At 45.6% G+C, this 27955-nt stretch overlaps 1 protein-coding gene across 3 annotated transcripts; it reads right to left on the reverse strand.

Moving 5' to 3' along the window:
* Positions 1–217: 217 nt before the first annotated feature.
* On the reverse strand, positions 218–27471 carry SIRT5 (sirtuin 5). Of its 3 annotated transcripts, XM_080908475.1 has the most exons (10): positions 27193–27375; positions 20525–20673; positions 19513–19646; positions 14294–14519; positions 9945–10032; positions 9366–9419; positions 7468–7591; positions 5283–5398; positions 929–1052; positions 218–457 (listed from the first exon to the last, which is right to left on the reverse strand). In XM_080908475.1, the coding sequence occupies exons 2-9, from the start codon at positions 20637–20639 to the stop codon at positions 977–979; spliced, it is 933 nt and encodes a 310-aa protein (XP_080764601.1). In that variant the 5' UTR covers positions 20640–20673; positions 27193–27375; the 3' UTR covers positions 218–457; positions 929–976. The 3 variants fall into 3 exon arrangements, with proteins under 3 accessions (XP_080764601.1, XP_080764600.1, XP_080764599.1); XM_080908474.1 differs by lacking the exon at positions 27193–27375 and adding an exon at positions 27391–27471 and having other exon boundaries at positions 218–1052; XM_080908473.1 differs by having other exon boundaries at positions 218–1052.
* Positions 27472–27955: the final 484 nt, after the last annotated feature.

Below are 27955 nucleotides of genomic sequence, written 5' to 3' on the forward strand. Positions count from 1 at the left end.
GTAGCCGTGTGACTATTGACAGAAACCCGGGGCATTAAAACAAATGGAATTCTGAGAGGGGCTGAGGTGAGGCAGAGCAGCTCATTGTCACCTAGAGAACTGACGGGATCCACGGAGAGCATTTCCTACACCCTTTATCCTACGCTCCTTTTTGGTGGCCACAGCATCCCTCTAGGCCTCTCATCCCTCTCATTCAGGCCTCTGCTGCAAGTCGAGCTCAGAGACAACCGTGTTCTTGCTACTTTATTGAAAGGTGAAAAGGCCATCCTCTCAGGGACCCACAGCTCCTTCACTTAAGACAGTGTGCAGTGATCAGCCATCACTTCCTTCCCTTAGAGGCAGATATCTGCTTCAGCCTGGGTTTGCAGCGCTCCTGTCGTCATCCCCTTGCCTTGCGTGAGTTCTTGCTGTAAGTTATTCTTATTCTTTAAGGTGAGGCATTCAAGAGAGGCAAATACTGAAAAGAAAAGGAAAAAAAGACCCCAGCCAGAGCATCTCTTGGAGGAATATCCTTATACATTAAGTTACCAACTGTAAAGGATGGTTTCATTTCCACAAAAAAAAAAAAAAAAAAAAAAGTACAAAAAATAAATAAATTTGAGGGTTTAGCTTTTAGGGTTTTAATTCTCTATTTCTGTCTTTGCCCAAGATGCAAACAATCAGGATAATTACTTTCTTTTCAAGAAATTTAATTACAAAATTTTCCCTTCCAGTAACTAACCAAAAATATCAAATCAAAATTACTCATATTTCAGTTCATGTGACATCACATGGAAGAACTTGATGACCTCTTCCAGATAAAATGCATTTGCTGTTGGTATTTTGAAACCCATCCCTTAACAGATTGTCTGTGAGGGGCTTGGAGGGTGATTTTAGATTTCTTTCCAAGTTCAGCTCACCATCTACAAAACCACCTTTCCCATAGTACCCTTCCTGCTTCTGTACTCCAGGATCTTCTCCTCTTTCCACAGGACGATTAAGAATTCCTTTCGGTTTCATGAGGAGCCAGGGCTTCAGGAAGAGTTATCCCACAGGGTCCTGGAAAATGAAACCTAAACACAAGGACCCATACAGAAGAATTAGGAGGTCCGAGTTAGCAAAATGAACACACAGCTACAGCCAATAGCATACAACTAGTGTCTTTTTACATTTTTAATACTTTTTTCTTTTGACAGGATCTCACTCTATAACCCTGGCTGGCCTGGAACTTGTGTAGACCAGGCTAGCATTTAATTCTCAGAGATCAGCCAGTCTCTGCCACCCAAATGCCAGGATTAGAGGTGTGTGTGGTGGTTTGAATATGCTTGGCTCAGGGACTATAGAAGGTGTAATCTTGTTGGAGGAAGTGTGTCATTTAGGGATGGGCTTTGAGACACTCCTCCTAACCACATGAGAGCCAGTCTTCTAGCTGTTTTTGGAATGAGAGGTAGAATCTCAGCTCCTCCTGAACCACGCCTGCCTGGATGCTGCCATGCTCCTACCTTGATGATAATGGACTGAAACTCTGAAACTGTAAGCCAGCCCCAATTAAATGCTGTCTTTTACAAGAGATGCCTTGGTCATGGTGTCTCTTCAGAGCAGCAAAACCCTAACTAAGACAGTGTGATCCACCAAACCAGGCTTTCTTTGATTTCGTTAACTCAAGTTCTGACAGTACAAAATGTAGCACGTTTAGACAGACAAGCGTCTAAAGTCTGTGGGTTGTAAAACCTTTATTCTGACAGACGGAGGAGGCATGGCTGAGTGTATTTTGCCAGTGTAATGTTAAACTCATCACTGAGATTGTACGTGTCTATTTATATACAGACACATAAATGGATGGGAAGATATCCCATGCTCACAGGAACCGAAGCGGCGGCATGGGGCCTGCTTGCTGTACGTGAGTTACAGCTGCTGTTAGCTTGATGTTTCTGTGAGACTCCTAACAGTGGGAACTCCTGCATCTGTAACTCCTTCGCCTGCTCTCGAGACTCTCCTCCTGTTGGGCTGCCTTGTCCAGTCTCTATAGGACGGCTCCTGCCTTATTGCATCTTGTTTTGTCTGTTTCTCTGTTGTCTCTCGGAGGCCTACTCTTTTCTGGAGAGGAAATGGAGGGGCGGGGTGTTGCATCTGGTGGAGAGGGGAAGGGGAGGGAAGTGAAGAGGGAATAGAGGGAGCAGTATCCTACCTCTGGGATGTATTTTGTGAGAGGTTCTGTTTTTAATAATAAAAAGCTTAAGAACATTAAAAAAAAAAGATATCCCATGTTTATGGACTGGAAGAATTAATGCTGTTAAAATATCCGTACTATAATTCTTATTGCAATTCCAATGTTTTTCCAATTAATAGAGATTAATAAAACAATTCAAAAACTCATAGACACCCTCACAAATGTCAATAACTGATAAGCTCATGAACATAAAGAGCGACGGTCGAAGTCTCTGCAGGAGATGAGCTCCCTGCAACATCAAGTAGTAGAAATTAAAACAGCACAGTCGGGGCATAAAGACAGACACACCAACCAGCATTATAAAATATAGTCCAGAAATAGGTCAGTGAGTCCACGGTCAAGTGACTTCATAAATCCACCAGTAATACAGTGGGAAAAGGAAGGTCTTTTCAATAAATGGTATTGGGAAATTAAATGTCCACATGCTGGACCTTTGTCTTCCACAATGTGCAAGAAGCAATGTATAGAAGAAAACAGGCAGGAAAACTCCACAGCACTGGTGGTGGTTTGGCCAGCATAGACTCAGGTGTTTGAATGCTTGGCCCGTGGTGGGTGGTGCTATTAGGAGGTGTGGCCTTATTGGAGTAGGTGTGGCCTTGTTGGAGGAAGTGTGTCACTGGGGATGTGGGTTTTGAGATCTCTGTTCTCAAGCCCCGCCCAGTTTGGAATTTCAGAGCCTCCTCCTGGCTGCCTGCTGAAGAGGGTCTGCTTCTGCTGCCTGCAAATCAAGATGAAGAACTTTTCCAAATCAAGCTCCTTTTCCCCTTGCACCATGTCTGCCCTCAGGCTGCCATGCTTCCTGCCATTGATGATAATAGACTGAACCTCTGAACCTCTGAACCTGTAAGCCAGCCCAATTAAATGTTGTCCTTATCAGAGTTGCCTTGGTCATGGTGTCTCTCCACAACAATAAACTAAGACAACTGTTTAAGGCAATGGAATTTTAGATTTGAGTCTCCAAACATGGGCCACAAAAGCAAAACGACACAAATGTGATTATATAAAATTAACATCAGCTTGGAGAGAAGCCCAGTGGTTGAACTCCGCTGTGCTAGCCTGGACTACATCCCTGCCACTGGAATTAGAATAAGCGACTGCTAGCACATGATATGAGCTGTATTTTAGACAGGCTTGGTGAGCATGCCTATAACCCCAGTATTTAGGAAGCTAAGGCAGGAGAACCATAAGTTCGAGGCCAGCCTGAGCTACATCTCAAACTAAAGTAAGATATCTATTTTGGGCCGAAGAGTTATCTTACCGTTAGAGAGCTTGTCTAGCATGCACAGGTTCTGAGTTCGATCCCCAGTATCACAAAGTAAAATAGGAAATAAACCAGAGGGTCAAGAGAGATGGCTCCATAGTTCAGACATGTGCTGCTCTCGAAGAAGACTAAGGCTCATTTCCCAGCATCCACAGTTTGCAACCTTCTGCAATGCCAGCTCCAAGAGATGCAAAACCTCCGGCTTCCAAGGCATCTGCACTAGTGTACACACACCCACACACATACACACATAATCAAGACAGGTGTGCCTGTCAAGAACCCACTGGCCATTTGTATAAACAGCTACCTCCAGCTCTAAGTGTTGGTTCAGGATGTCTGGGTGTCTACCTTGTTTTATTCATAAGGGTTAGGGTGATCTGAATCCTCAGGAAGATTAAGGGGACACCAGGAAAATGAGGATGAGGAAAGGTGTTAGCCAATTCCATCTCAAATGGAAGGCCCGTGGGTTAACCAAAACCAGCAAAGATAAAGCTAATGAGTATTTATTTGTGCTTCTTCATATATGATGATATAGATAATGGTGTGTGTGTGTGATACATTTATTCTTTTTCTTTATACTTCTTGTCAGTAAATTTTAAATTAAGAAACCAATAGGTACCCAGCTACACAGACAAAGAAGGCCTTGCTGCCTACTGATTATGGCACTGCCAGGGGAATATTCAACTATCTCATCAAATGTGGCTACTGGGACTCAAAAGCAAGAGCTCTTCAAACCCTTCATAAGCGACATTACTGTCTCCTTAGTTTTCAGGCTAATTCCTTAGCCTTCTAGCCTCCACCAGCAATTCATATCCAGATGCGATTACCTTTCCTCACCACATGCCAATGAATTACTTTATTAGATACAATCACCTCTCCTGGACTCTCCCCTCTGACCATCCCTGCAGCCAGGTGGACCCCTTTGTGATCCCTACACAACCCAGTGTGCATCTGTCTTAGACCTTTCTATCAGGTAGTCCCAGAATCTGGAACGTTCTTTCAGCATTTTGTTTCCTCTTCAGGCTAGCCCTAAGGACCCCAAATTCTAATGCCTGTTTGCCCCACACCCAGTCAAACCGAGGCTATCTTGCTGCCTCAGCACCTGGGAAGCTGGATAAAGTATTCACAACACATATTTCTTACTGCACGCCTTGACCACCAGCATCTAATCTTCACAGGGTAGGTTTGGATTTGGGTTACTGATCTAGCCTATTCTTGGGACTAAAGCAGTGTCTGGTACAACATGTACTTCAGTTAAGTTCTAAAGATTAGGCAAGATGGTGGCTGAGGGCACTGAGGGGTCCCAAGTGCAAAAAGGCCCTAAGCAGAGCTGTGGGGGACACATACACCATCTCCATAATGCCATATGCAAATCTGACGTTGTGAGGACTCCTGGGGTTCAGTCAGACAAAACATTGAGGAAGTCAGGAACTGCACCGCATGTACTGTGATAGCACTCACCCAAGAAAGCCACTCTGATGCGGAAGTAGCGCCTGTCACCTACATGTAAAGGCTGTTACTGTGTCTAGTTGAAAACTACAAACGCAACTATATCATGCCAATGGGAAAAACAAAGCTCTATGGGAAACTCCCACATAACGCAGCAAACCCCAGCCACCCCAGTCCTCAGGTAATGGCATTCTGTTCTTTCATAAAAGTCAAGTACAAATCAAACAAAAAGGCACCAACCCTCTTTTTTGCCCGCATACTCCTCTCTGGTCCTCTGCGGAAATCAGAAATGTGCGGTCTATTGGGATGGCATCCCCAAGCCCACCTTCCACCTCCCATCACCCAGCTTGGTTGTCCCTGTACCTGAATCTGTTGGTGGCTGGGGTGGTTTCCATGTTAAACTCAGCCACGGGGACTCCCCTGGAAGCCACCTGAGGAGCAAACATGGCAGCTGGGTAGACCACAGAAGACGTTCCCACCTGCAAAGCAAGAGGACATGACTGTGCTGGGAGGAAACCCAGGGAAGCTTACTCAGGCAGGGCCGTGAATGGAGGTGTGAGGAGAGGTGTGCTAGATGACAGGAAGTCCAATGCGGGGACAGCAAAGGTGTTACTTGTCTCTGGGAGTGGGCAAGAACAGTGACTCAAAGGGACAGTTACACAAGTAGGCAGAGATCAAAGAAATGGCCCAAGGGACGTGACTCAAGGGCGGCTTTTCTTCTGGCCTTTGAAGTCATGTGAATGATCCATGTTCTTTTTCTAAGGTGGGAAACGGTCACCTTTAACCTTTGACATTCACACACACCCTCCCTAGCAATGCAAAGCCAGAACACATTCTGGAAAGTGGGTTTCCCCACTAATGGCCACCATGGCCACAGAGGCTGCACACAACTGTGGGGTGTGTGCAGTAAATACCGGGTGGAGCCAGGCCCGCCGCAAGGGTTCTCTGCTCTTAAGGACACCTTAAAGAAACTGTGAGCTCTGTGTGCTCTTTCCAGGTAATTCCACATTTGGGGAATGAGTCCTAAGGAAACTGCTCGAGGAACATGCTAAGATTCCCATTTTCAGGCACACATGCAATGTTGCATCAAATGCCAAATGTGAGGTAGCTGGGCGTAGGGTACATGCCTGGAATCCTGGCATGTGGGAGATAGAGGCAGGAGGATGAAGAATTCCAGTCTGGTTTTTAGCTGTGTAATGATGTAATACCCTGCTGGGCTACATTGGACGCTATTCAAAAAATGGCCTGAAACAACCCAAATGTTCTGCAATAGGATTTTCTCACTATATTATCTCTGCACTAGAAACTCATGCGGTAAACTAAAAAGTGTGACCACTTTGGATATGTTGACATGGAGTAATGGAATACGCTAAGGTACGATATGTACTTTACACACACACACACACACACAGGGAAGGATTTAGATCAGAAGTTGCCAACTTTTTTTTTTTGCAGAAAGAGCCATGCAGTTAAATTGTTAGTGTCTATAAGCCATCGAGACTCTGCCACCAGGACTCAACTCTCATTCTGTGGGACAAAAGCAGCCACCATCAATGATGGAAAGGCACAATCATTCTAACACAACTATTCACCAACTGGTACAAACCAGGCTAATCCAAAGGCTGCAGTTCACTCACTGCTGCTCTAGATCAAAGATCAAAATGCTCCTGGCGATTATTTCCAGATGGTATAGCGTGGTGATCTCTAATGTCCTTCTTATGCTTTGATTCTTTCGTATTTTATCAACGACAATTAATAATGAGCGTGCGTTATATTTAGAATCTAGGCCAGGGCCAGCGAGATGGCTCGGTAGGTGGAGGAGCTTGCCATAAAAGCCTAGCAACCTGAGTTCTGTCCTTAGAGACCAGGTAAAGCTGGAAGGAGAGAACTGACTCTACAAAGCTGTCCTCTGACCTCCACGTGGCACGTGGCACAGTGACACAGTGACACACACTCATCATGTGTGCACTCATGATAGATGAATAAAGGAAATCTGCTCCCCAAATAACATTATGTTAGAATATTTCATCTATAAATCTATACTGCTCTAAAAAAAATGTGCCTTTTGTTTAGCTTTGTGTGGGGGAAGGGAGGTTTTTAAAGATGCTCAGAGGATGGTCATACATAGTTTCATATTTTAAGATTAGTTCTTGGGGCTGGAGAGAGGGCTCAGTTTTTGCTCTTCTAGATGACCCAGGTTTAGTTCCCAACACCCGTGCCAAGCAGCTCACAACTATTTGTAACTCCGGTGTCCCAAAGCCCCGGCCTCCGAGGACGCTGAGCTTATGTGCACATACCCACAGGCACATACGCACACCTAAACATAATTAAAAACAACAAAACAAATCTTTTTAAAAGACGAGCTCTTATTTTACGGCTTCTCGGTTTTTCTCCAGGACACTACAGACTTCCCCACTTGTCTTTCAGAGAGGGAGGGAAGAAGGGAGTAAAGAAGAAATGGAGGAAGAGGGGGTGGGAGGACAGGAAAGAAGGGAGACGCCACGCGAGTCTTTCCAGGGCCTGAAGACTAGGGACACGTGTGACTTACCACTAGACACAGATCACAGAGGGCGAGCTCTCTGTCCACCTTCTCCAGAATGGCAGGATCCAGGTTTTCTCCGAACCACACCACGTGAGGCCGCAGCAAGCCCCCGCATCCTGCTTCCTCGCACCTGGAAAAACGTCATCCTCAGCTGGGCTCTAAGCACTTGGGTCAGGACTGCCCAGGACCCCAGGAGAACTGGACCGCCACGCAGACCATCGGATGGGAACTTGCTGGGATGTGGGCACTGAGATGACTCTTCTCTACAAGCTCTTCTCTCGTTTTCATTCACTAAGCCGAGTAGACACTGTTTCAGCTGAGTTTGACCTCGTGCTAACAGCTTGTTTCTCTCCCCGGTCACTGCGCTCACGCACTCCCATTGGCCAGACCGGAGCCGCAGTAGATCCCTCAACACCCAGACCAACTCTTTCCACCAATGACCTCCGTTTGCTTTCTCAGATCACTTGTTTCTTGAGACTAATCTACAGCCACGCGCTCTGTGCCTAAATCCTCTCTCTCCTCTACCTTGCTCTGCCTCTCGCTGGAACCCGGGCTCTGCGTGCTGTAAAGCAGTTCTACCAACAGGCTGACTCCCCAAATTCCTTTGATTTTTTTGCTTTTAGGCTCCAGCTGACCATAAATATACTTCTTGGCCAGGCAAGCCATAAACTTGTGATCCTCCTGCCTCAACCTTTGAAATAGCAGGGATTACAAGTCTGGACCATCAGGCTAGCTTATTAAAAAAAAAAAAAATCTCACTTCTTGGCCAGGCAGTGGTGGCGCATGTCTTTAGTCCCAGCACTCAGGAGGCAGAGGCAGGCAGATCTCTGTGAGTTTGAGGCCAGCTTGGCCTACAGAGTGAGTTCTAGGACAGCCAGGGATACAAAGAGCTACCCTGTCTCGGACCCGCCCCCTATAAAAGAAAAGGGTCTGGGGTTAAAATAAACCAAGAAGCATCAGTAGTGTATATGTGCCCTGTCGAAAGCAGTGATTTGGGGTTGAGGTGATCTCTCAGTGAAGAAGCGCATATACTGCAGCAGACCCCAGCCAGTCTAGTGGCTCACAACCACAACACAATCTTAAGTCCAAATGCCTCTGACCTCCAAGGGCACTGGATCTCAGGTATACAAACCCGTAAGCAGACATGCACACGTAGACATAGTTTTAAACGTGAAACCTTATAGCTGGGTTTGCTTGCTTGCTTGTTTGGGGGGTTTTAGATGTCCATCTCTGGCTGTCCTGGAACTCCCGGAGGTCTGCTTGCCTTGTTTTGTGTATGTGCACATGTATACCCAAGTGCTGATGCTCGGGCCTGTGGATGTGTGTATGTGAAGCTCAAAAGCCAACTAGGGTATCTGCTCCTATTGCCCTCCACATGATCCCTGAGACAGGGTCTCTCATGGAGCCTGAAGGCTGCAGTTACGGCTAGACTGGCTGTCCAGCGAGAACCCCCCACCCCCATCTGTCTGTCAGCACTGGGGTTTTAGGTACTGTGCAATGCCTGCCTCTTCTGGGAGTCTTGAGAGCCCACACTGAGGTGCTCTTGCTTGCCTAGCAAGCGCTTTAGCACTGATCATCTCCCAGGCCCCGAGAAGCTCCCTTTGGAAGCATTGCTTCAGTGTCTGGTTTTGAAAAAAAAACGTTTAAACGTGTAATGTACTTTATAACCCACAAAAGTGTGTTTTGATTGTCTTAGATGTGTTTACTTTATGTGTATGAGTGATCTGACTGCATTTAGGCATGTGCACCTAGAACTGGTATTACGGACAGTTGTAAGTTGCCACGTGAGCAGGATTGACCCTTTGGAAGAGCAGCCAGTGTTCCTAACCACTGAGCCACCCATCTCTCCTGCCTCTCTTTCCTCCAGTCCTGAACGCCAGACAGACATCGTTTTTTTTACCTACCGGGGAAGTTTGTCCACTGGGATTCTGGCGTCTTGAGTTTCTGGTTCTGGGGCCCTGGAGTAAATAGTATTAAAGACAATGAATGAATGCTAACAGTAAAACTAAGGAACAGAGGAAGAGCATGGCACGGTCCTTGTGGACTTGCCTGGTGGCACGTGCTGCAAGGTTTGCTCGCGTGCACTTAGTAGGATTAACCTGAGATACTGACTATGCGTTTCGCTTCAAGAGGGAATTTGTGTAGGGGAGTCTGAGTGGGGAAATTCTGAAGCTTCTCCAATGACACCATGTTAAGATTTTGCTGCTATACATTTAAACTGCTCCGGAATGGTCCAGAGCATTACCATTAGTAATTTTCAGTAGTTTAAGTTGACTCCTAAATTTTTCTACTTATAAACAATGATGAAGTTAGGAAACTTCCCGTGGTACGAAGGAGAAGTCTGTACCGTGAGTACACTGGAGAAGGGGAGGAGAAAAAAAAAAAAAACTATCTGCTGGGCTCTTCAGTGAGCATTCAGTATCCTTGTGGTCATGCTGGATTCGAGGGAAAAGGACCTTAATTCTGCAGTGCGATATAATTACCCTTTTCCTGCTAACGCTGGACAGATCGGACTCTTGTAGTTCTCGGCAACAGCGCCACATGAGGTACACCGAGTTTTAAATAAGGTCCCTGAAAGAAAAGGCACATGTCGGGCAAGTTCAGAACTTAGTGTCATCAGAGCAAGGTCTCCGTGTCTGAGAGGCCAGACAATAATTTGTCATCCTGTGTTCATTTTTATGGTTAGGAATCATGGGAAATAGAAAAACATGCTGTCTTAGTCACTGTTTTGTGGCTGTCAAGAGACCAAAGCAACCCCTATAACAGAAAAAATTTAATTGTGGGCTTATTTACAGTTTTAGAGGGCTATTAATGTCATGGCAGGGCACGGTGGGGGCAAGGTGAGAGCACAGTGGGAGTACGATGGGAGCATGGTAGGAGCACGGTGGGAGCGTAGTGGGAGCACAGTGGGAGCGTAGTGGGAGCACAGTGGGGGCAAGGTGAGAGCACAGTGGGAGCACGGTGGGAGGGAGCATGGTGGGAGCACGATGGGAGGGAGCACGGTGGGAGCGTGGCAGCATTCATGGCACTGGAACAGTAGTGAATCCGCAGGCAGAGAGAGCAACACGGGCCTAATACAGGCTTTTGAAACCTCAAAACCCACCCTAGTAATACACTCCCTGACGAGGACACGCCTCCCAATTCTCCTCAAATAGAGCCAATCCTTGATGACTAAGAGTTCAAATATATGGGCCTCCGGGCACCATTTTTACTCAAACTACCACACATGTACTACTGTTTAACCAACCAAATCCAGAGGCCTTCAAGGACACCGTGACCTGCATGGGAAATAACTACATGGCTAAACACGCAGCTGACCCTGGAGTGATGTCCAGACATAACTGGGGTGGTCGAGGGAGAAGCGACTGCTCAACCTGAAGCTAAGGGTCCGAGTTACTAAGTGCTTCATTACAAACAGCCAATGGGCTGGGGAGACAGTGCAGCAAGGTTTAGGCTCAAACCTAAAAAGTCAATCGTTCAGAGCGTCCCAAAATCTTACCTTTGATCTAACGGAACTCAAATCTCTTCCAGCAAAGAAACTCACTAAAGGAGCATTTAACTGACAATTGAGAATTGCTAGTAATAGTAGTCACTTCCAGTGCACTGTGGTGGCCACAGTTCAAACAGTGGCTGCATGCTCAGGGTGCTCCGAGGTCCATCCCCAGCACAGTGCACACAGACCTCTGCAGGGTGCCAACTCCATTGATCACATGGCAAGAACCAGCTTGACCACAGGCTCCGATGAGCACATTCCGAGTATGTCTCTCTGGCAGTGCATTCCACCCACGTGGAGCACCCCAGAGGTATGACTTTCTAAGGGGCTAGCTGTGACGGTTAATCTTGACTGTCATCTCCATTCACTTTATCATCGCCTAGCATATACACCTCTGGGCATGTCTGTGACGATGTTTCCAAAGAAATTTAGCTGAGGGAAGTCCAGGCTGGAGAGATGGCTCAGTGGTTAGGAGCACTTGGTGTTCTTGCAGAGGATGTAAACTCCATTCTCAGCATCCACATGGTGGTGTGTAAGTATCTGTAACTAATGCTCCACAGGATCCCAACATCCTCTTCTGAACTCCAGAGGCACCACACACACACACACACACACACACACACACACACACACACACACACACACACGGGGCATGGACATACATGCAGGGAACATACCCATACACATAAGATAAATAAACAGTTCTTTCAGGTTTGGCTCCAATATGACCAAGATAAGAAAGAAAAAAAAAAAAAAAAGCAACAGAGACAAAAAGGGGCCTCCAGTGTGTGCAGCCAATACTTTGTACATACTCAGGTCAGTACATGCCCAAAGACAAGACAGCTGTCATTCAGACAGAGAAGAGATGGTTTATTGGAGCCCACGGTTTCAGATGACACCGTAAGTGTGAGATTATTTTGGCTCACAGTGTGAGGGTCTGGTCATATTACTTCTGTGCCCAAAAAGGCACAAATGTCAGGGGAATTTCTGAAGCAAGTGTCCTCAATGCTTATGGGTTTCCCAAGCTCCAAGTCAAGCTGCAATACTGTGTGAGCTGAGCCTTTCCTATCAAAGTGGTTAGGAGTTGATCTCATTGTCTTAGGGTTTTACTGCTGTGAGCAGACACCATGACCAAGGCAACTCTTAAAAATGACAACATCTAATTGGGGCTGGCTTACAGGTTCAGAGGTTCAGTCCCTTATCATCAAGGTGAGAACATGTCAGCATCCAGGCAGGCATGGTGCAGGAGGAGCTGAGAGTTCTACATCTGAAAGCCAGGTACAGACTGAGCATCCTCAGGCTTCCTCCAACAAGGCCACACCTTCTAATAGTGCCACTCCCTGGGCTAAGTATATGCAAACCGTCACACTCATGAACCCTGGAAGGACCAAACACTTTCATCACAACTTAGATCTGTTGGTACTGACCAACAACCTCCACCAAAAGCCCAGGCAAAGAGCTGGCTTTAGAAAGACAGAAGAAAAACAATCTGGGAGGGGAAAAAATAAAATAAAACTCTTTAAATTAAAAAGGAGGAAGTTGCACCTTAAATACGAAGGGTAGCATCCTATAGACGGCGTTATGGACAGAAGAAAAGGAGAGCTCACGTGTGGTGGCCACACCTTTCATCCCAGCACTCAGGAGGCAGAGGCAGGTGCATCTCTGAGTTTGAGGACAGTGAGGTCTACAGCTACCCCAGGGAAGCTGGGGTAGCACAAGAGAAGCTCCAGGGTTCAACCATCTCTGTTTCTCGGGCATAGAAGTGATCTGACCAGACCCTCACACCGTGAGCCAAAATAAACCCCGCTTTGCCAGAAACTGTGGGCTCACATAAACCATCTTTCTCTGAAGGCAACTGGTCACAGTTACAAAAAAGTAACCATTTCAGGGATTCTTTTTTAAAAAACAAGTGTTGCCATGTTGTAGTTTGGACCCAACTCTAGACTCCTACATCCTCCTGCCTCAGTTTCTCACTTCTCTGAGCCTACAGATAGGAGTCAATACTTAGTTTATGTATATTAAAATCATAATTGAATTTAACGAAATGAGGGAGCTTCCTTTGTTTTTACCTAAGGAAAAAGTTCTCATCATTTGTAACAAAAATTAAAAAAAAAAAAATGCCACCCAATATGTACATGAAACCTTTTGTAATTCTTCAAAGAACGCTGCAAGGCAGATGTGGCTTGCGTGTAGAGAGAAATAAGCAGAGATATGTGACAAATGACTCAAAGCCAGCAGAGTTAAGTGTTGACCAGTGTGGTGACTTGAATAGGTATAGCCCCCATAGAATCAGATGTCTGGATGCTTGGTTTATGCAGAGTGTCGCTGTTAAGAGGTGTGACCTTGTTGGAGGAAGTGCGTCACTGTGGGGGGTGGGCTTTGAGGTTTCCGATGCTCAAAGTTATACCTAATGTAGCTCACAGTTGCTTCTCCTGCCTGCTGATCGAGATGTAGAACTCTTGGCTCCTCCAGCACCATGTCTGCCTGCACACTGCCATGCTTCCCACCATGATGACAATGGACTGGACCTTTGAAACTGTAAGCCAGCCCCAGTGCAATGTTCTCCTTTATAAGAGCTGCAATGAGACACTCACAAGTCAACAGAGAAGAGATTTCTGTGTCTGATGACGGTAGGCTGGCTGAGTGCAGCCTCCACTGTAGCTATACAGAATAGACGTGAGTGGACTGCTCCTCAACCTGTCCACGCTAAAGCTAATGGCCTTGAGCAGAAATCCACAGAATAAAGAAGCCTGAGATGCAAAACAAACTACATGGATGTTACAACAAGGTGGGCTTATCACAGAACAGAGCCTCCCTCATGCTCTGTGGTGGAACAGGATGACTTCATCGGCAATTTCCCTACCGAGGACAAAGGATAAGTAAATGCCCCCAGGGTGTTGAAGTTGAAGTCACATCTGGCTATGCCCAGTCCTGCTGAAGTCCTGATGGCACCAAGGCCAGGCTGCTTCACTCCCTGGATAGCTGCGTCAAGCACAGCCTCCTTCCATAGACACCCCAGGAACAGGGGCTTGTGGCTGTGTGAGCAGCACATCTCTTGTGGACAGGAACCCCTATACTGCCGGATGTGCGATGGGGACTGTGGGAGAAAAGTGGGGTTTGTTCTGGTATGTCCAGGGTGTTGGTACTATTGGTCTGGGTCCATCCTCCAACTACCAAGCGGCAGGAAACAAGTGAGTTGTGTCAGTGGGCAAGGTGTCCCTTGTTACCAACTGTTCAGGTGCTCTTGGACACCGCTGTGTCCCTGAGGGAAGTGCCACAGCATTGGTAGTCTAGGAGAGTAGGGTGGACAAGCTGTGTTTTCAGTCCTAGTTTCCTTACCGTGGATTTCCAGCAGGTTCTTGGTACCAGCCTTGCGGTGTAACTCATCGATGTTCTGGGTGATAACCACAACCCGTCTGCCCTGGTCACGCAGCCGGGCTTCACACTGGGCAATGGCCAGGTGCCCGGGGTTGGGTTCCTTGCTCCGCATGACCTCCCTCCGGTAGTGGTAAAACTCCCACACCTGTGATGGGTTTCGAGCAAAGGCCTGAGGCGTCGCCAGGTCCTGAGGGGAGAGAGGCAGAGGTCAGGGAGGGGCCTGTGGAGGGGGAAAGGAGCAGCAGCAGATCAGGCTAGACTGCACAGCACCTGCTTAGAGCCCAGCCCTGGGACCAACAGGTCACTCTTCGCTTTCCTACCGACGAAACAGAAGCAACGCAACCACCCCCACTCAGCTCACAGATTATGGACAGGAAGTGACCTGTGGGGAAGGGTCTGGGGTCGGAATTTACCCCCATAGAGCGCTGAGAAATAGAAAATCAATTTCATTGTGCAGGATCTCCAAGAAAAACGTGAAATGAAAAATGCCCCAGTAAAATACATCAGGCACAGAAAGGAGCTCAGACATACATACACATACATGCACAGACATACATAACCTACACACAACTAAAAACACTGCAAATACAAGCACATAGTACACAACTGTACACATCTACACAACTACATACAATTATAAGTATAATATATATAATGTATAATGTATATGATATATAATGTATAATAAGCACAAACTACACATATGTCCATGCACATATACAGTGCTACAACCATACGGGTATTCATATTTATATACACAATTATACACACACATAATTACATGTATTTATGCTAAAACTACATGTAGATATTTGTATACACACACAACTGCATGCACACATACAGCTACATGTATATAAGTGTACACAATCTACATATGCATGCATAGCCATAAGTATATATAAGCATACAGTTGTACATGTTAACACGTTAATCATACACATATATACACATATAAACAATTACATGCATGTAGCCACATACAAACTACACATATATATACACTTAGACACAATTATACAATATATTAAGCTATATACATATAACTACATGTACTTAGAAATACATATGCATACATGCATACCACTAAACATAAACACTTAGTTACATGTATTTTTATACAAACTAATAAATATACACACATGTATACTTACACACAAATCACATGTAAGTATGTATATATAAAAACTACACACATACACATAGCGATGTACTCATAAACCATGCATATATACGTACTCATAAACTATGCATATATACATATATGTGAAGGAAGGTCAGGAGAACTTGGACCAATCTATAAAATCCTTTAAGAAAGGATGCTCCATGCTTGGGAGTGGGGACACATACACACACACAAACACACACACAGGGAGACTGCAACTTCTAAACATGGCCGGCAGGGAGGAGCTCCCAGGAGCCCATAGAAAACCCAAACTAGAGACTCTGACAGACTCCGGCCCCCAGGGCCCCTCCCATGCCCTTGATGGGAGCCGTTTGTTAATATGTATTAACAGAATGCAAGAAATATCTGGACTTAAGGCACTAGCTGTCTCCTAAGACAGTTTGTTCCTGTGATAGAGGCACACAGCGCAGCTGTCCGGGTTGTATGATGACAGGAAGTGCACTAGGACACTCTTACCAGCCACGGAAATGTCCCATATCCTGCCTGGGCCGCCTCTGGTCCTCACTGAACTGTAGACACAACCAACAGTTCGTTCCAGTCTACGATAATGTTAAAAAGAAGCACACCAAAGATGCCCTCCTCCCCCACACTCACAAGCACACCCCCACCTGTGCACTAACCTAGGAACTGTAACCACCTACAAGGGCCCTTGGGGCAGAGTTGCAATCAGATATGCCCTCTGACCTCTCACCTTACTGGCACTCTGAGCTTCCTCTAACACTAGAGCACACACCCCCACCCCACTTCAGCCCCCAGCCCTTCCTGCTTCCCAGGGATTCCTCTGGGAGCCTTCTTACTTCCAGGACTCTAAGGGCTTTCTACTCCCTTCTTCCCTCCTAGGCCTGAGGAATGCCAGAGCATCCCACAATTTCACCTGCTTCAACCTTTAGGAGGAAGGAAAGCACAGTGTGTGGGTGCGCGCGGCACTCCCCGAAAGCTCCGTGAGTTCTGCAAGGCTCGAACCGAGGTGGTTCATTTTGTCTTCATCTAACCAACCAAGCTACCAGCATCCTGGGGCTGGGAGCTTCACAATGGATACAGCACGTGAAGTTCGCCGCTCTCTAAACCCAGGGATTTCCAGGATAAGAAAGACGCCTGGGCAGCTCAGAGGGTTCAAGCACAGGACCCAAAACCCACATTTGGCTGCTCACAAGCCCCTGAAACTCCAGCGGCAGGAGACACAAGGAGGGCACCGCACGTGTATGTACCAGTCCCCCACCCCTCCACCCCCCTACGTACACACAACTAAAAATAGGACTGAAATAAACATTTGAAACTAAGGATTTTAACTTAGCTGAAGAAACAGTGCTATCGTTTGGATCTGCAGTGTCTTCTAAAGGCTCAGCTGTTGGAGGTCTGGCTCCCCGCTCCGCACAATGAAAACCTGTGAGCCTTTGAGAAGCTGGGGGGGGGGTTGTCTAAGGGAGAGCTTAGGTCACTGGGGATAACTGAAAGCACTGGGAGAGGCTTTTGGCCCTTTTCCTTTCTTTTTCTTTGGGTCTAAGCCATGAAGGAATAGCCTTGATCCCCCATGCTCCCAGCCATGATGTATTTTCTCATCACAGGCCCCAAAGCCATGGGAACAATGGAACATGGAGGAAAACTTTGAGTTAAAAAAATCAACCTTTTCTCTTTACAAGTGGAACATCTCAGATATCTGTTAAAGTTGCAGAGAGGGAGATAGATAGATAGTGTGTAGATGTGCATGTAGTGTGTGTAGATGTGCATGTATCTATGTATAGTTTATAAGTACCTGTAAGTGTATATATGTGTGTGGTGTGTGTATGTGTGTATGTGTGTGGTGTGTGTATGTGTGTGTGTGGTGTGTGTGTGTGTGTGTGTGTGTGGTGTGTGTGTGTGTGTGTGGTGTGTGTATGTGTGTGTGTGTGTGTGTGTGGTGTGTGTATGTGTGTGTGTGGTGTGTGTGTGTGTGTGGTGTGTGTATGTGTGTGTGTGTGGTGTGTGTATGTGTGTGTAGCTGTATATATGTGTGTAGTGGCTAGTTATTTAGTGACTTGCCACAAGCTAGAGTCATTAGAGAAGAAAGATCAATTGAGCAAAGGCCTCCATCACATTGGCCTGTAGGCCAGTCTGTAGGACATTTTCCTGACTGATAAATGATATGGAAGAGTCCAGCCCATTTGGGACGGTGGCACCTCTGGGCCATTGGTACTGGGTGATATAAGAAACAGCATCCTCCTGTGGCCTCTGTATCCATTTCTGCCTCCAGGCTCCTGCCTTAGATTCTTGTTTTGCCTGAGAGTTATAAGATGAAATGAACCCTTTATTTCCCTTGAGTTGCATCATGGTCTTTATCGGTGCAATAGAAATCTAGCCAGGATACTATATAACAGAAATAACTTATAACCATGGTGTTGATGATACAACTTCATCCATCTGCTGAAACTCACCGAGTTGTACACTAAGCATGGGTACATTTGTCTGTGTCTACTTTAACAAAAGCCAAATAATAAAACAACAAGCCAATCAAGCAGGGCTGGAGAGATAACCCAGTGGCTAAGGATGAACTTGTTTCTTCTGCAGAAAGCCCAAGTTCAGTTCTCAGCATCCATACCGGACAGCTTACAACGGCCTGCCCCTGGAGCTTCAGGGGATCTAGCGCCCTCTTCTGGCTTTCTTGAGAACACATACATATGTGCATATACCCACACACAGATACACATACATTAAGAAAATAAATAATAAAGCTTCTAAATAATAAATCCCTTCAACTCCACGGAACTTACATTGCAATGTTCTTCATGTAATTATTTAAACACCAAGCTCTAAGCCTTTAACAAGTTTCATAGAAGTTTTACAATGTTTACTGCTAAATTCCAATTATCTTTAGATATTTATATCTAAATTTAAAGTTATGAATTGTGGTAACCAAGGTTTTCTGATTCTACCTTAAGGCCATTCCTAAAGAACTGAATTGTTTTTAAGAAAGAAAGATGGAGAGAAAGAAGGAAGGAAAGAGAAGAAGAAAAGATGCACTCTTAACATCTAGAAGGTAAAGAAAATGTTTTGCTCAACTATGAGATCCTGCAGATGCAACCTTCCCCATGAGGGAAGGAGAGTCCCCAAAGCCTTAGGTGGTCAACAGAAGGCAAACAAAAGGTCACATGTGCTAGACAAAACACTTGAAAGATCTTGAGGACCCAACCTCAGAGTAAAGGTAGGAAACAATAGCTGTGAGGAGAGGCTGACTGCCCAGAGAGAAAGATGCTCCCTGTGGAACTTCCTGTAAGCTATGTAGAGAAGCTTTGGGTCCTATGCACCATGGACACAGTTTTGGGGTCACACGGATGCAGTTGATTTTGAGTTATTCCATTCCTTGTAAGTAACCCCCCCAACCCATACTCTCATTAGTAACTATAATAAAAGACTTACTATATCACCAAATTGGAGTGTGGGGTGCAATCATTGCTATGGCCTCTCAGGGGGGTTCCCATTTTTCCTTTCTGGGGTGAAGTGTGTGTGTGTGTGTGTGTGTGTGTGTGTGTGTTTCATACACATAAGTATGCACTTGCGTACACCTATACAGCAGAAGTATTCTGAAGCCAGAGGAGGACATTGGGTGTCTTCCTGTTGCTCTCTGCCTTCTTGCCTTGAGACACAGTCTCTTGGTGAACTAGAAGCTTCCTGTTTAGACTAGGCAAGCTCTCAGGAGCCTCCTGTCTCTCCTTCCAGTGCTGGTTTCGAGAATATGGAGCTGAACCCCACTCTTTCTATGGGCACTGGGATTCAGACCGAGGCCCTCGTGCCTGATGCTCACAGGGCAAGTGCTCCTCTGTATGGCACCCGGCTCCCCGGCCCCAGATTTGCTACCGTAGTCATCACAGATAGAGGCTGTGTCGACAGCAAAACGAAGAGGACGAAATGGTCACTGCCCATCCCAAACACGGTCCCTGTGCTTCTGTATGGACGCTGCATCAAACTCCGTAAGAGCCTCATTTGGAAGAGCCTTTGGTGGTCTGAAAGCATTACTGACCTGAGCTTGCCATTTTCTCCAATAACCTCCAGCTCCTCTGAAAGTCGGAACCCCACTCTCCGCACTAACACCAGCCCCCGAGATGATGGCTATGTGCTTTGCTTTTGCAAAACACTTCCGAAAATCTGCCATATCTAAACAGAAAATAAAACCTGTGTCAATCCAGAGTCCCCGCTGGACCTTTGTATTCCATACACCTGTGTACGAACCTTGACACCGAGAAGCCGCGTACTGTATGATATGCCAATAGGGGCTGAAAGATGATAAGCGTGTTTGTTGCTCTTGCAGAGAACAGGGGCTGAGTTACCAGCACCCACATGGTGGCTCACAACCATCTTTAACTCCAGATCCGGGGGATCTGGTGCCTTCTTCACATGCAAACATGCAGGTAAACACTCACACACATGAAATAAACAAATCATTTAAAAAAAAAAGATTTTGGATATTCCAATAAAAAGCATTCCTCAGGGCTGGTGAGATGACTCAGAGAGAAAGGCGCTTGCCTCCAAGCCTGATGACCCGAGCTCAATTTCTGGAAGCCACATGGTGTTAGGAGACCGGACTTGTGCAAGTTGTCCTCTGACCTCTACACACATGATGGCATACACATGACCCTCTCTCTCCCTTAAGTAAATAAATACAGGCTTATACACTTGATGGGTGGGTGCATGTCAGCCTCTCAAGGAAATGACAGCTTTGGGCACACATTGGCACAGCATCTTCAATACATCTTTGTTATCTAATATCTTAGTCTCTCTATACACATTCTTATAAACGTTCCCTGGGCTGCTGGTGTGGGTAACCTATTGCAGAGTGCAGCTGTAGAAATTTAAGAGTTCATGGATCCAAAGTTCTTATGGAAAGTCAAGACAAAGCCTTTGTGTTTGTGACCAAGCTGAACTGAGGCCCACTAGGTACCAAATATTGAAATTTTTCCTGTTCACGTGTCCTGTGAATATCATGCTAAAGTTTCCTCAGCACCATGGCCAACGTATGTATGAGGATGACTTACTTGAACTTGGACGAGTCATGGTGAGGCAGATCTTGCTTTGTGGGGAGGCTGGAGGCTTCAGTCTACAACACAGCTGGGAAATGAATCGTCCCGGAACAATAGGGAATGGGCGCATCAGGTTTTCCTTGAAGGATTACTTCCCAGGCAGGCTGTAGAAAAGTTATAAAATTGCATAAAAACAATCACAAAACATTCATACACAGAGTGTGTCTTAGTCTCGATAGAGGTGTTGAGACATGTACCTATGTGCAAACATTTGCTAGTTCACTCATGACTAGTCGTTTGTGGAAGATCTCATCCACATATTCTCCGACAGCAGAACACGGTTAATCCAGCCTACTTCAAACACACTCACACCATTTATGAAATTTGTGTTAAAATAAAACCAGACATCTGACCATTTCTAATTTTGTTTTGTGTTTTGAGACAGAGTCTGGTCACCTACCGCAGGGTTGCTTTGAATAATGTCCCTTCCATTGTAGACTCCCAAAGCCTGAGATGACAAGCCTGTCTGCCACGCTGCTAAGAGAAATATTTCTGATGCTTTTTGGGATGGGTGAAACCCAGAGCTTTGATTGTCCTGGGCATTATTAGGACCTTCACTCCCGATCCTTAGCTTCTGATTTATTGAACATGGAACTAAGAACGAAACATTGCCTCGATAGAGCTAAAAACTCCTGAGTGAGGTCATAGGTCACGGTGAGTAAGGAACTGTATTGCTTTTCACCTTAACATGGTGGACTTTAGAGGAGGAGTTAGAGATCATCCTCAGGGAGGTCAGAGAGAGCCAGTCTCAGCAAAACAAAACAAACAAAAACCCACAACAACAAAAACGAGAGAAAATGAAAAAAGATAAAAAGATACCCTTAACTAAAGTGGTCGGCAACGGAATTCTGATAGATATTTAGCCTGGTTGTTTTGTTTATCCTCTGGGCTGTGGCTCAGACTTGCAGTAGCCTGCAACTGCAGCAGCCTCTGAGAGCCTGAAGGAACTGAAGCCCCCACTTCCACCCCAGACCAGAGTCAGACACAAGGCCAAGCCCAGAGCCACTGGGAAATCTTTTTTGTTTTGTTTGTTTTTCAAGACAGGGTTTTTCTCTGTGTGGCCCTGACTGTCCAGGAACTCGATCTGTAGACCAGGCTGGCCTCGATCTCGGAACTCTTAGCCATCTGCCTGCCTTTGCCTCCCAAGGCGTGGGGATTAAAGGTGTGCACCACCACATGCCATCACTAAGGGAAGGGGGCTGCTGGAGAAAGAATAGAAATGGCCAGCCAGGCAGCCTAGCCAAACTCTCAAGTTCAAGATTCAGTGAGAAACCCTGCCTTCAAAAGTAAAGGGCCAGTGACACATTGCTTGTCACCAAGCCTGTGACCTCAGTTTGATCTCCAGAGCCCACATGGTGGAACTAGAAAACCAACTCCTCCGTTAGCTGTCCCCTGACCTTCATGGTGTGCTGTGGCCTGAACACTCACCCACATACACATAAACTTTTTCAAAAAATTTAAATGAGTTAGCAATAGAGGAAGATAACCAAAAATGGCCTCTGGCCTCTACATGGACACAGGTATATTTGTGCATGCACATTTGTACACACATGACTTTGCATATATATATATATATATATATGTATATATGTATATATATATATATATATATACATACACATTCATTCACATACACAACAATGTTTTTAAAGCATTCATAATTGTATCTCTATGACAGTCCAGAATAAATAAAGTCTATATCTGTGATCGGGGGGGGGGGGAGTAAAGAGACGTGGGAAAGGGGAGTAATGAATGTATCCCATGTCTTGATTACAGTAGCAGATACGTGGCATGTCTATCAGAACTCACAGAACTCTACACTCACTGTATTTGAGGTATACTTAAAAATAACAAGTAAAAACTTTCAGTTTTATAGGATGAAAAAATTTCAGGGGAAGAATGTCCTGGCTACCAACTATGACTACAGACTAGTTTTAAAATAGTTGGGGCTAGCTTTGTGTAGTCATGAACATGCCTTTAATCCCAGCATTTAGGAGCCAGAGGTGGGCAGATCTCTGAGTTCGAGTCCAGTCTTGTCTACAGAGAAAGTACCAGGACAACCAAGGTTACACAAAGAAATTCTGTCTCAAACACTCCCTCCCCACCCCCAAAAGGTTAGGACTGTGTAATGGTTATCTTAATTGTTAACCTAACTCCATTTACATCACCATGGAAACACTTCTGAGATCACCTTGGAGGGGGCCTCTGGGGAGGTTTGAGGAGGAAAGGCCCACACTGAATATGGATGGCACCATCACACCTGCTGTGGTCTTGGATTGAATCCAAAAGGAGAAAGCAGACTGGAGAGATGGCTCAATGGTTAAGAGCACTGACAGCTCTTCCAGAGGTCCTAAGTTCAATTCCTAGCAACTACGTGGTGGCTCACAACCATCTGTGGTGAGATCCGATGCCCTCTTCTGGTGTGTGAAGACAGTGGCATTCATTGTCTCTGCTTCCCGACTCATTGTAATCACACGAAGTCTTGCCTGGTGTTGGTTTATGGCATGGTTTATATTTAACAGAACACCAAGTCCTGTCAGATAGTCCTTGGTTCCAAACAGAAGCAAACCAAATGCCCATCAACTTATAAATAGGTGAACAAGTTATGCTTCACACATGAAGACTGTTCAGCAAGAAAGAACAAATTGCTCGAACACTCAACCCCATGAGGGCAATGGCAGCTTCACTGTGGAAAACACGTCTACTGCATGGCCCATCCAGCCAACAATCTCAGTTAGTGCAACCAGTAACAAGTCATGGCAACTTCATCTGCCTCCCACAGATAATTCAAACAGGAAGGGTAAAGTTTTGTTTCTGAGTGGTATCTGCCACGATACAGTATGTAATTGTTGCGGGACACTTGGTCACACTGAGAACCCCAAGACTGTGTCATTTTCTGGAAAACCCTGTTTTTATTTGTGACATGGCACACGCCTTTAATCCAAGCTTTTTTTTTTTTTTTTTTTTTTTTTTTTTGGTTTGTTTGATTATCGTAAAGAGGATTAAGAGAAGCCAAGCACAGGTCAAGAGGCGGAACAAGCAACCTGTTGACGGGAAGGGAACATAATATTATTTAAGAGAAAAACATAGAGTAAGAGGAAGTCAGGAGGCTAGAGACACACACACAGGAAGTAGAAGGGAGAGACACCGAGTCTGAAGGAGAGTCATCATGAGGGCATTCCTGATGAGACTTCAGCTGAGAAGCCCTTCTCTGCCTCTCTGAGCTAGTAGGCTCTCCCCCCAGCCTCTGGCCCCCATGTCTATATTGGTAAAATAGAATAATTGAGATTTTGTTTTTTGTTTTAAAAAACAAACAAACAAACAAATAAGGGATGGAGAGATGTCTCAGAGGTTGAGAGCACTGACTGCTCTTCCAAAGGTCCTGAGTTCAATTCCCAGCAACCACATGGTGGCTCACAACCATCTAGGCTGAGGTCTGGTGCCCTCTTCTGGTGTGCAGGTAGAACACTATACATACTAACTATTTTTTTTTTTAAACCACATAATTCTAGAAATAGAACACAAACCCAGTTGGAGAGGATTGTACAGAATAACCAACAAAACTCATTACACCATTAGCCAGGTTACAAAGGGTGAAACCCAGGAAACTGTCTCCAGTGGGTCACATACCTGGACCCTGCTGAGACGCCTGGCAAAATGTGAGTAACTATTAGTAGTGTAGTTACACTAGTTGGTAAGGCACCTGTAAAGGTCCTAATTTAGATCCCCACGCTCCAGTTAGGTGAGAAGTAACACGATAGGGAAGTCGGTGAGTAATACCCAGGAGGCCCTACCATGTTCACATTATTTCTGGAAGCCTTAAACTCTTTCAAAATTAGAGTTGCTTTATTAAAAAAACAAACAAATAAAAACATAATGATAGGACCGGGTGATGGCTCAGCATATGATATTCTTGCCAAGAATCCAGGTTCGATTCCCAGCTCTCACACTGGCTTGCAACCCTCTGTAACTCTAGTTCTAGGAGATCCTCTCCTGGCCCCATGGCACATGGCACACATACATGGATGCAAGTGCCCATAATTCATATCAAATGAAATACTATACAAAATAACATACAAAAATAATTATAATTTATATCAAATGAAATACTATACAAAATAACATACAAAAATAATCATAATTTATATCAAATGAAATACCATACAAAATAATATACAAAAATAATCATAATTTATATCAAATGAAATACTATACAAAATAACATACAAAAATAATCAAACGAATAAATACACACACACAGCACGCATCACACACAATGCTAAGAAGCCCAACACAGAGGCCATTTACACACTATTCTGAAAAGGGGAACCATAGGTACAGAAATTTCTTCAGTGGTTTTCAGTGGGGGAATGAGCAGACAGGGACCATCCCAGCAATGAAAAGTTCTGTGCCTTTATTTCTGTTACGCTTTTTGGACAACTTAGGAACTGTAAAAAACAACAACAACAACAAAACTCCAGTGATTTTGACTGTGCACTGTACTTCAGCAGATCCCAATTAAAATTAAAGTGCAAGCATGTTAACACTCCCAGTGTGACCTGTTTCTACTGTGTATCTGCTAGAATCCTGAAGTGCTTTAAAAAAAAGAAGGGCAGAGAAAAATGACCCAGGCTGAACATCTGAGTTGGGGGTGGGGATGGGGAAAATGTAGAAGGAAATTGTCCCAGGCGCTCACTGTGTACCTCGAACTGGACTCACCAGCAACACAGGCTGGCCTGGGACTCATGACAACTCTCTTATCTAAACTTCCCAACTGCTGGGATTACAGATGTGAGCCACCAAGCCCAGGTTCCACTGTTGTTTGCCTCACACAACATAAGAATCAATGACTAGTGGATTAAAGACTTAGACATACCACCTGTGGGAAATGCTAGGACATTGCTTGGGCAATGGTTTCTTAGCCAGGACCCCAAACGCATGTAATGAAAGCAAATGGGATGGTAAAGGGATTCAGTCATTTACACAGTGGGAAAATTATTTCTACTTACACATCTGATAAACGCTAATGTCTAAAATGTATGGAGGGCGTCAGAGAGATGGCTCAGCAGTTAAAAGCACAGACAGGTTCCTAGCATTCACGTGGTGGCTCAAAATCTGTACCATCTGGAACTGCAATTCTAGGGAACAACACCCTGTTCTAGCCTCCTCAGACACTAGGTATATGTAGTTTGTAGAAATATATGTAGGAAAGACACCCATACACATATTTTTTTAATCTCAAAAAATGTTAAATAACTTAAATAACATGTATGGAGAGCTGGTGAGATGACTCCAAGAGTAAAGTCAGTTACCACCAAGCCTGAAGACCAGAGTTCAATCCCAAGAGTCAAATATTAGAAGGAGAGAACCAACTTCTGGAACTATCACCACAAACCTGCAGGAACCGACTGTTATCAAAAGGACAAAAGCTAACCCGGATGTGGATGAAAAGAAACTGAAAGGTCAGTTAGCATAACCATTTTGGTTAACAATGGAGATCACTCAAAAAATTCAAACCAGAATTAGCCTGTGATCCAGCAAGTCCCCTTTGCTCGTTAGACAGAGATTGAAGGTCAATGTGGGCACTTGGATGTTAATTTTGGTGTTACCCACACTGAAACAATCTAGGTGTTATCAACAGAGGAATAGGCAAGTGTAGCCTGTGCACACAGTGCGATATTAGAACAGTTCCTATCATTTGGATGACCCTGCCAACGCAACTGAAATAATCTAAGCACAGCGGGGCGGGTGTTCCGATTTCACACGAGGAGCATATAAAGGTCAAATTCACAGAAGCAAAGAACAGAACAATGGTCACCAGAGGCTGAGTGTGGGAAACCAGATGGGGTCATGGAGATGTCTCTCAAGGGACAGGGACTCTTCAGCTAGAGAGAAGTTTGACTGGTCTTTTGCAGGGCACAACAACCATAGTTGGTAATGAAGTGATGTATGTACATTTCAAAACTTTGAAACGAGTGAAAGAAAGGTTCTTTCTTTGAAACGAATGAAAGGTTCTTATTTTAAAAAAAATTGCGAGATGACAGACAGTTAGCTTGACTGTCTCTTATTATAATATAATGCATGCATATATCAAAACACCCCATTGCGCCCCAGAAATAAACACAATCAACTGAAATGTAGGAGTAGTCATGGGACAGAAGACAAGGCTACCGTACTGCAGAAACCTTCACAGGCTTCAGTAAAGACTTTTAGGACTCTGAAAGCTCTGCAAATGAGATCAATACCCAAGTAGTCCCAGGCCTTGACGCTGACCCGTTCCACTCACATCTGCAGGGGTACCTGCCATCTAACCCTAAAGAAGGGTACAGCCCAGGGCCCAGCTAATCACCTCTCTGAACACCTGCGTGCCCAGCCTCCACCCCACCCTCTGAGAGTTTTCTGCCCACCTCTGCTGCAGTCGCTCCTGATCTCCCATCTTGAAAAGTGCGCCACCCCCAAACCCCTCGCAAAACTTTGGGGCACCATTCTCCCTGATCGTGGCTTGACTTTGATCTTTCCCCCATCTCTCTGCTACCAAATCCAGCCGCCTCTACCTTCAGGCTGTGTTGAGATCCTACCTTTCCTGCACTGCCACCCCCACCACTACAACCAGCCCTTGTCACCTCAGCCAAAGTGCCCTTTCTTCCGGTCACTGCTGTCCCCGGCCCAGAGGCCCAGCATAGGTTTCTCTTCTACTCGCGTGGCCTATCCAGCCACCCCAGAGTCGCCGCCATCCCCACCGGCACCCAGACGCGCATGCGCGGGATGGGGCGCGTGGAGCCAGGACAAAGCCGGGACCCCCACCAAGGCCAGAGACACACCTGCAAAAGGCGGTGGGGACAGTGCAGGCAGGAAAGGCCTGAGGAGGAGCGCTCTGTCCTGGTGTCGCGCCCCGGCTGCAGCGGCCCCTGCCGGAGACCCGGAACGCGGCATAATATTGGTGGGACAGGGAACCAGTGGAGGGCGAGGCGACTTGGAGTCTTTGTAATCTTCCAAGGTTCATTCCTCTGCCCAAATAGATCAGGAACTACCGCCTGCTCTGTTGCCTCCTTGAGCACGCTGGAGGATGGCAGTTTTAGTACCGAGCTTAGCAAAATTAGAGTCATTTCCCCTGAAATTCTGTGGCAAACCCTGGCAAGTCGGTTCCCAGCTAGCCCAAACCTCTCTACCTCATTGGGGGTTGGAGGTGGGGGTGTGCGGTTCACTATGCTGCTGGTGCAAGATGGACTGATTTTAGGGACAGACTTCTCCCGTCAGGTTCATCAGCACGGCCTTTCTAAGACTGAAATTGGTGATGGAACCAGGGGACCAGAAAGGGAAGTAATCCGAGAGTTTGGGAGCAACAATTCACATTTATCTTTCCCAGCTTAAATCTCAGATGCCCCA

This window comes from Micromys minutus (genome assembly GCF_963924665.1).
Source record: "Micromys minutus genome assembly, chromosome: 1".
Lineage (NCBI taxonomy): Eukaryota > Metazoa > Chordata > Mammalia > Rodentia > Muridae > Micromys > Micromys minutus.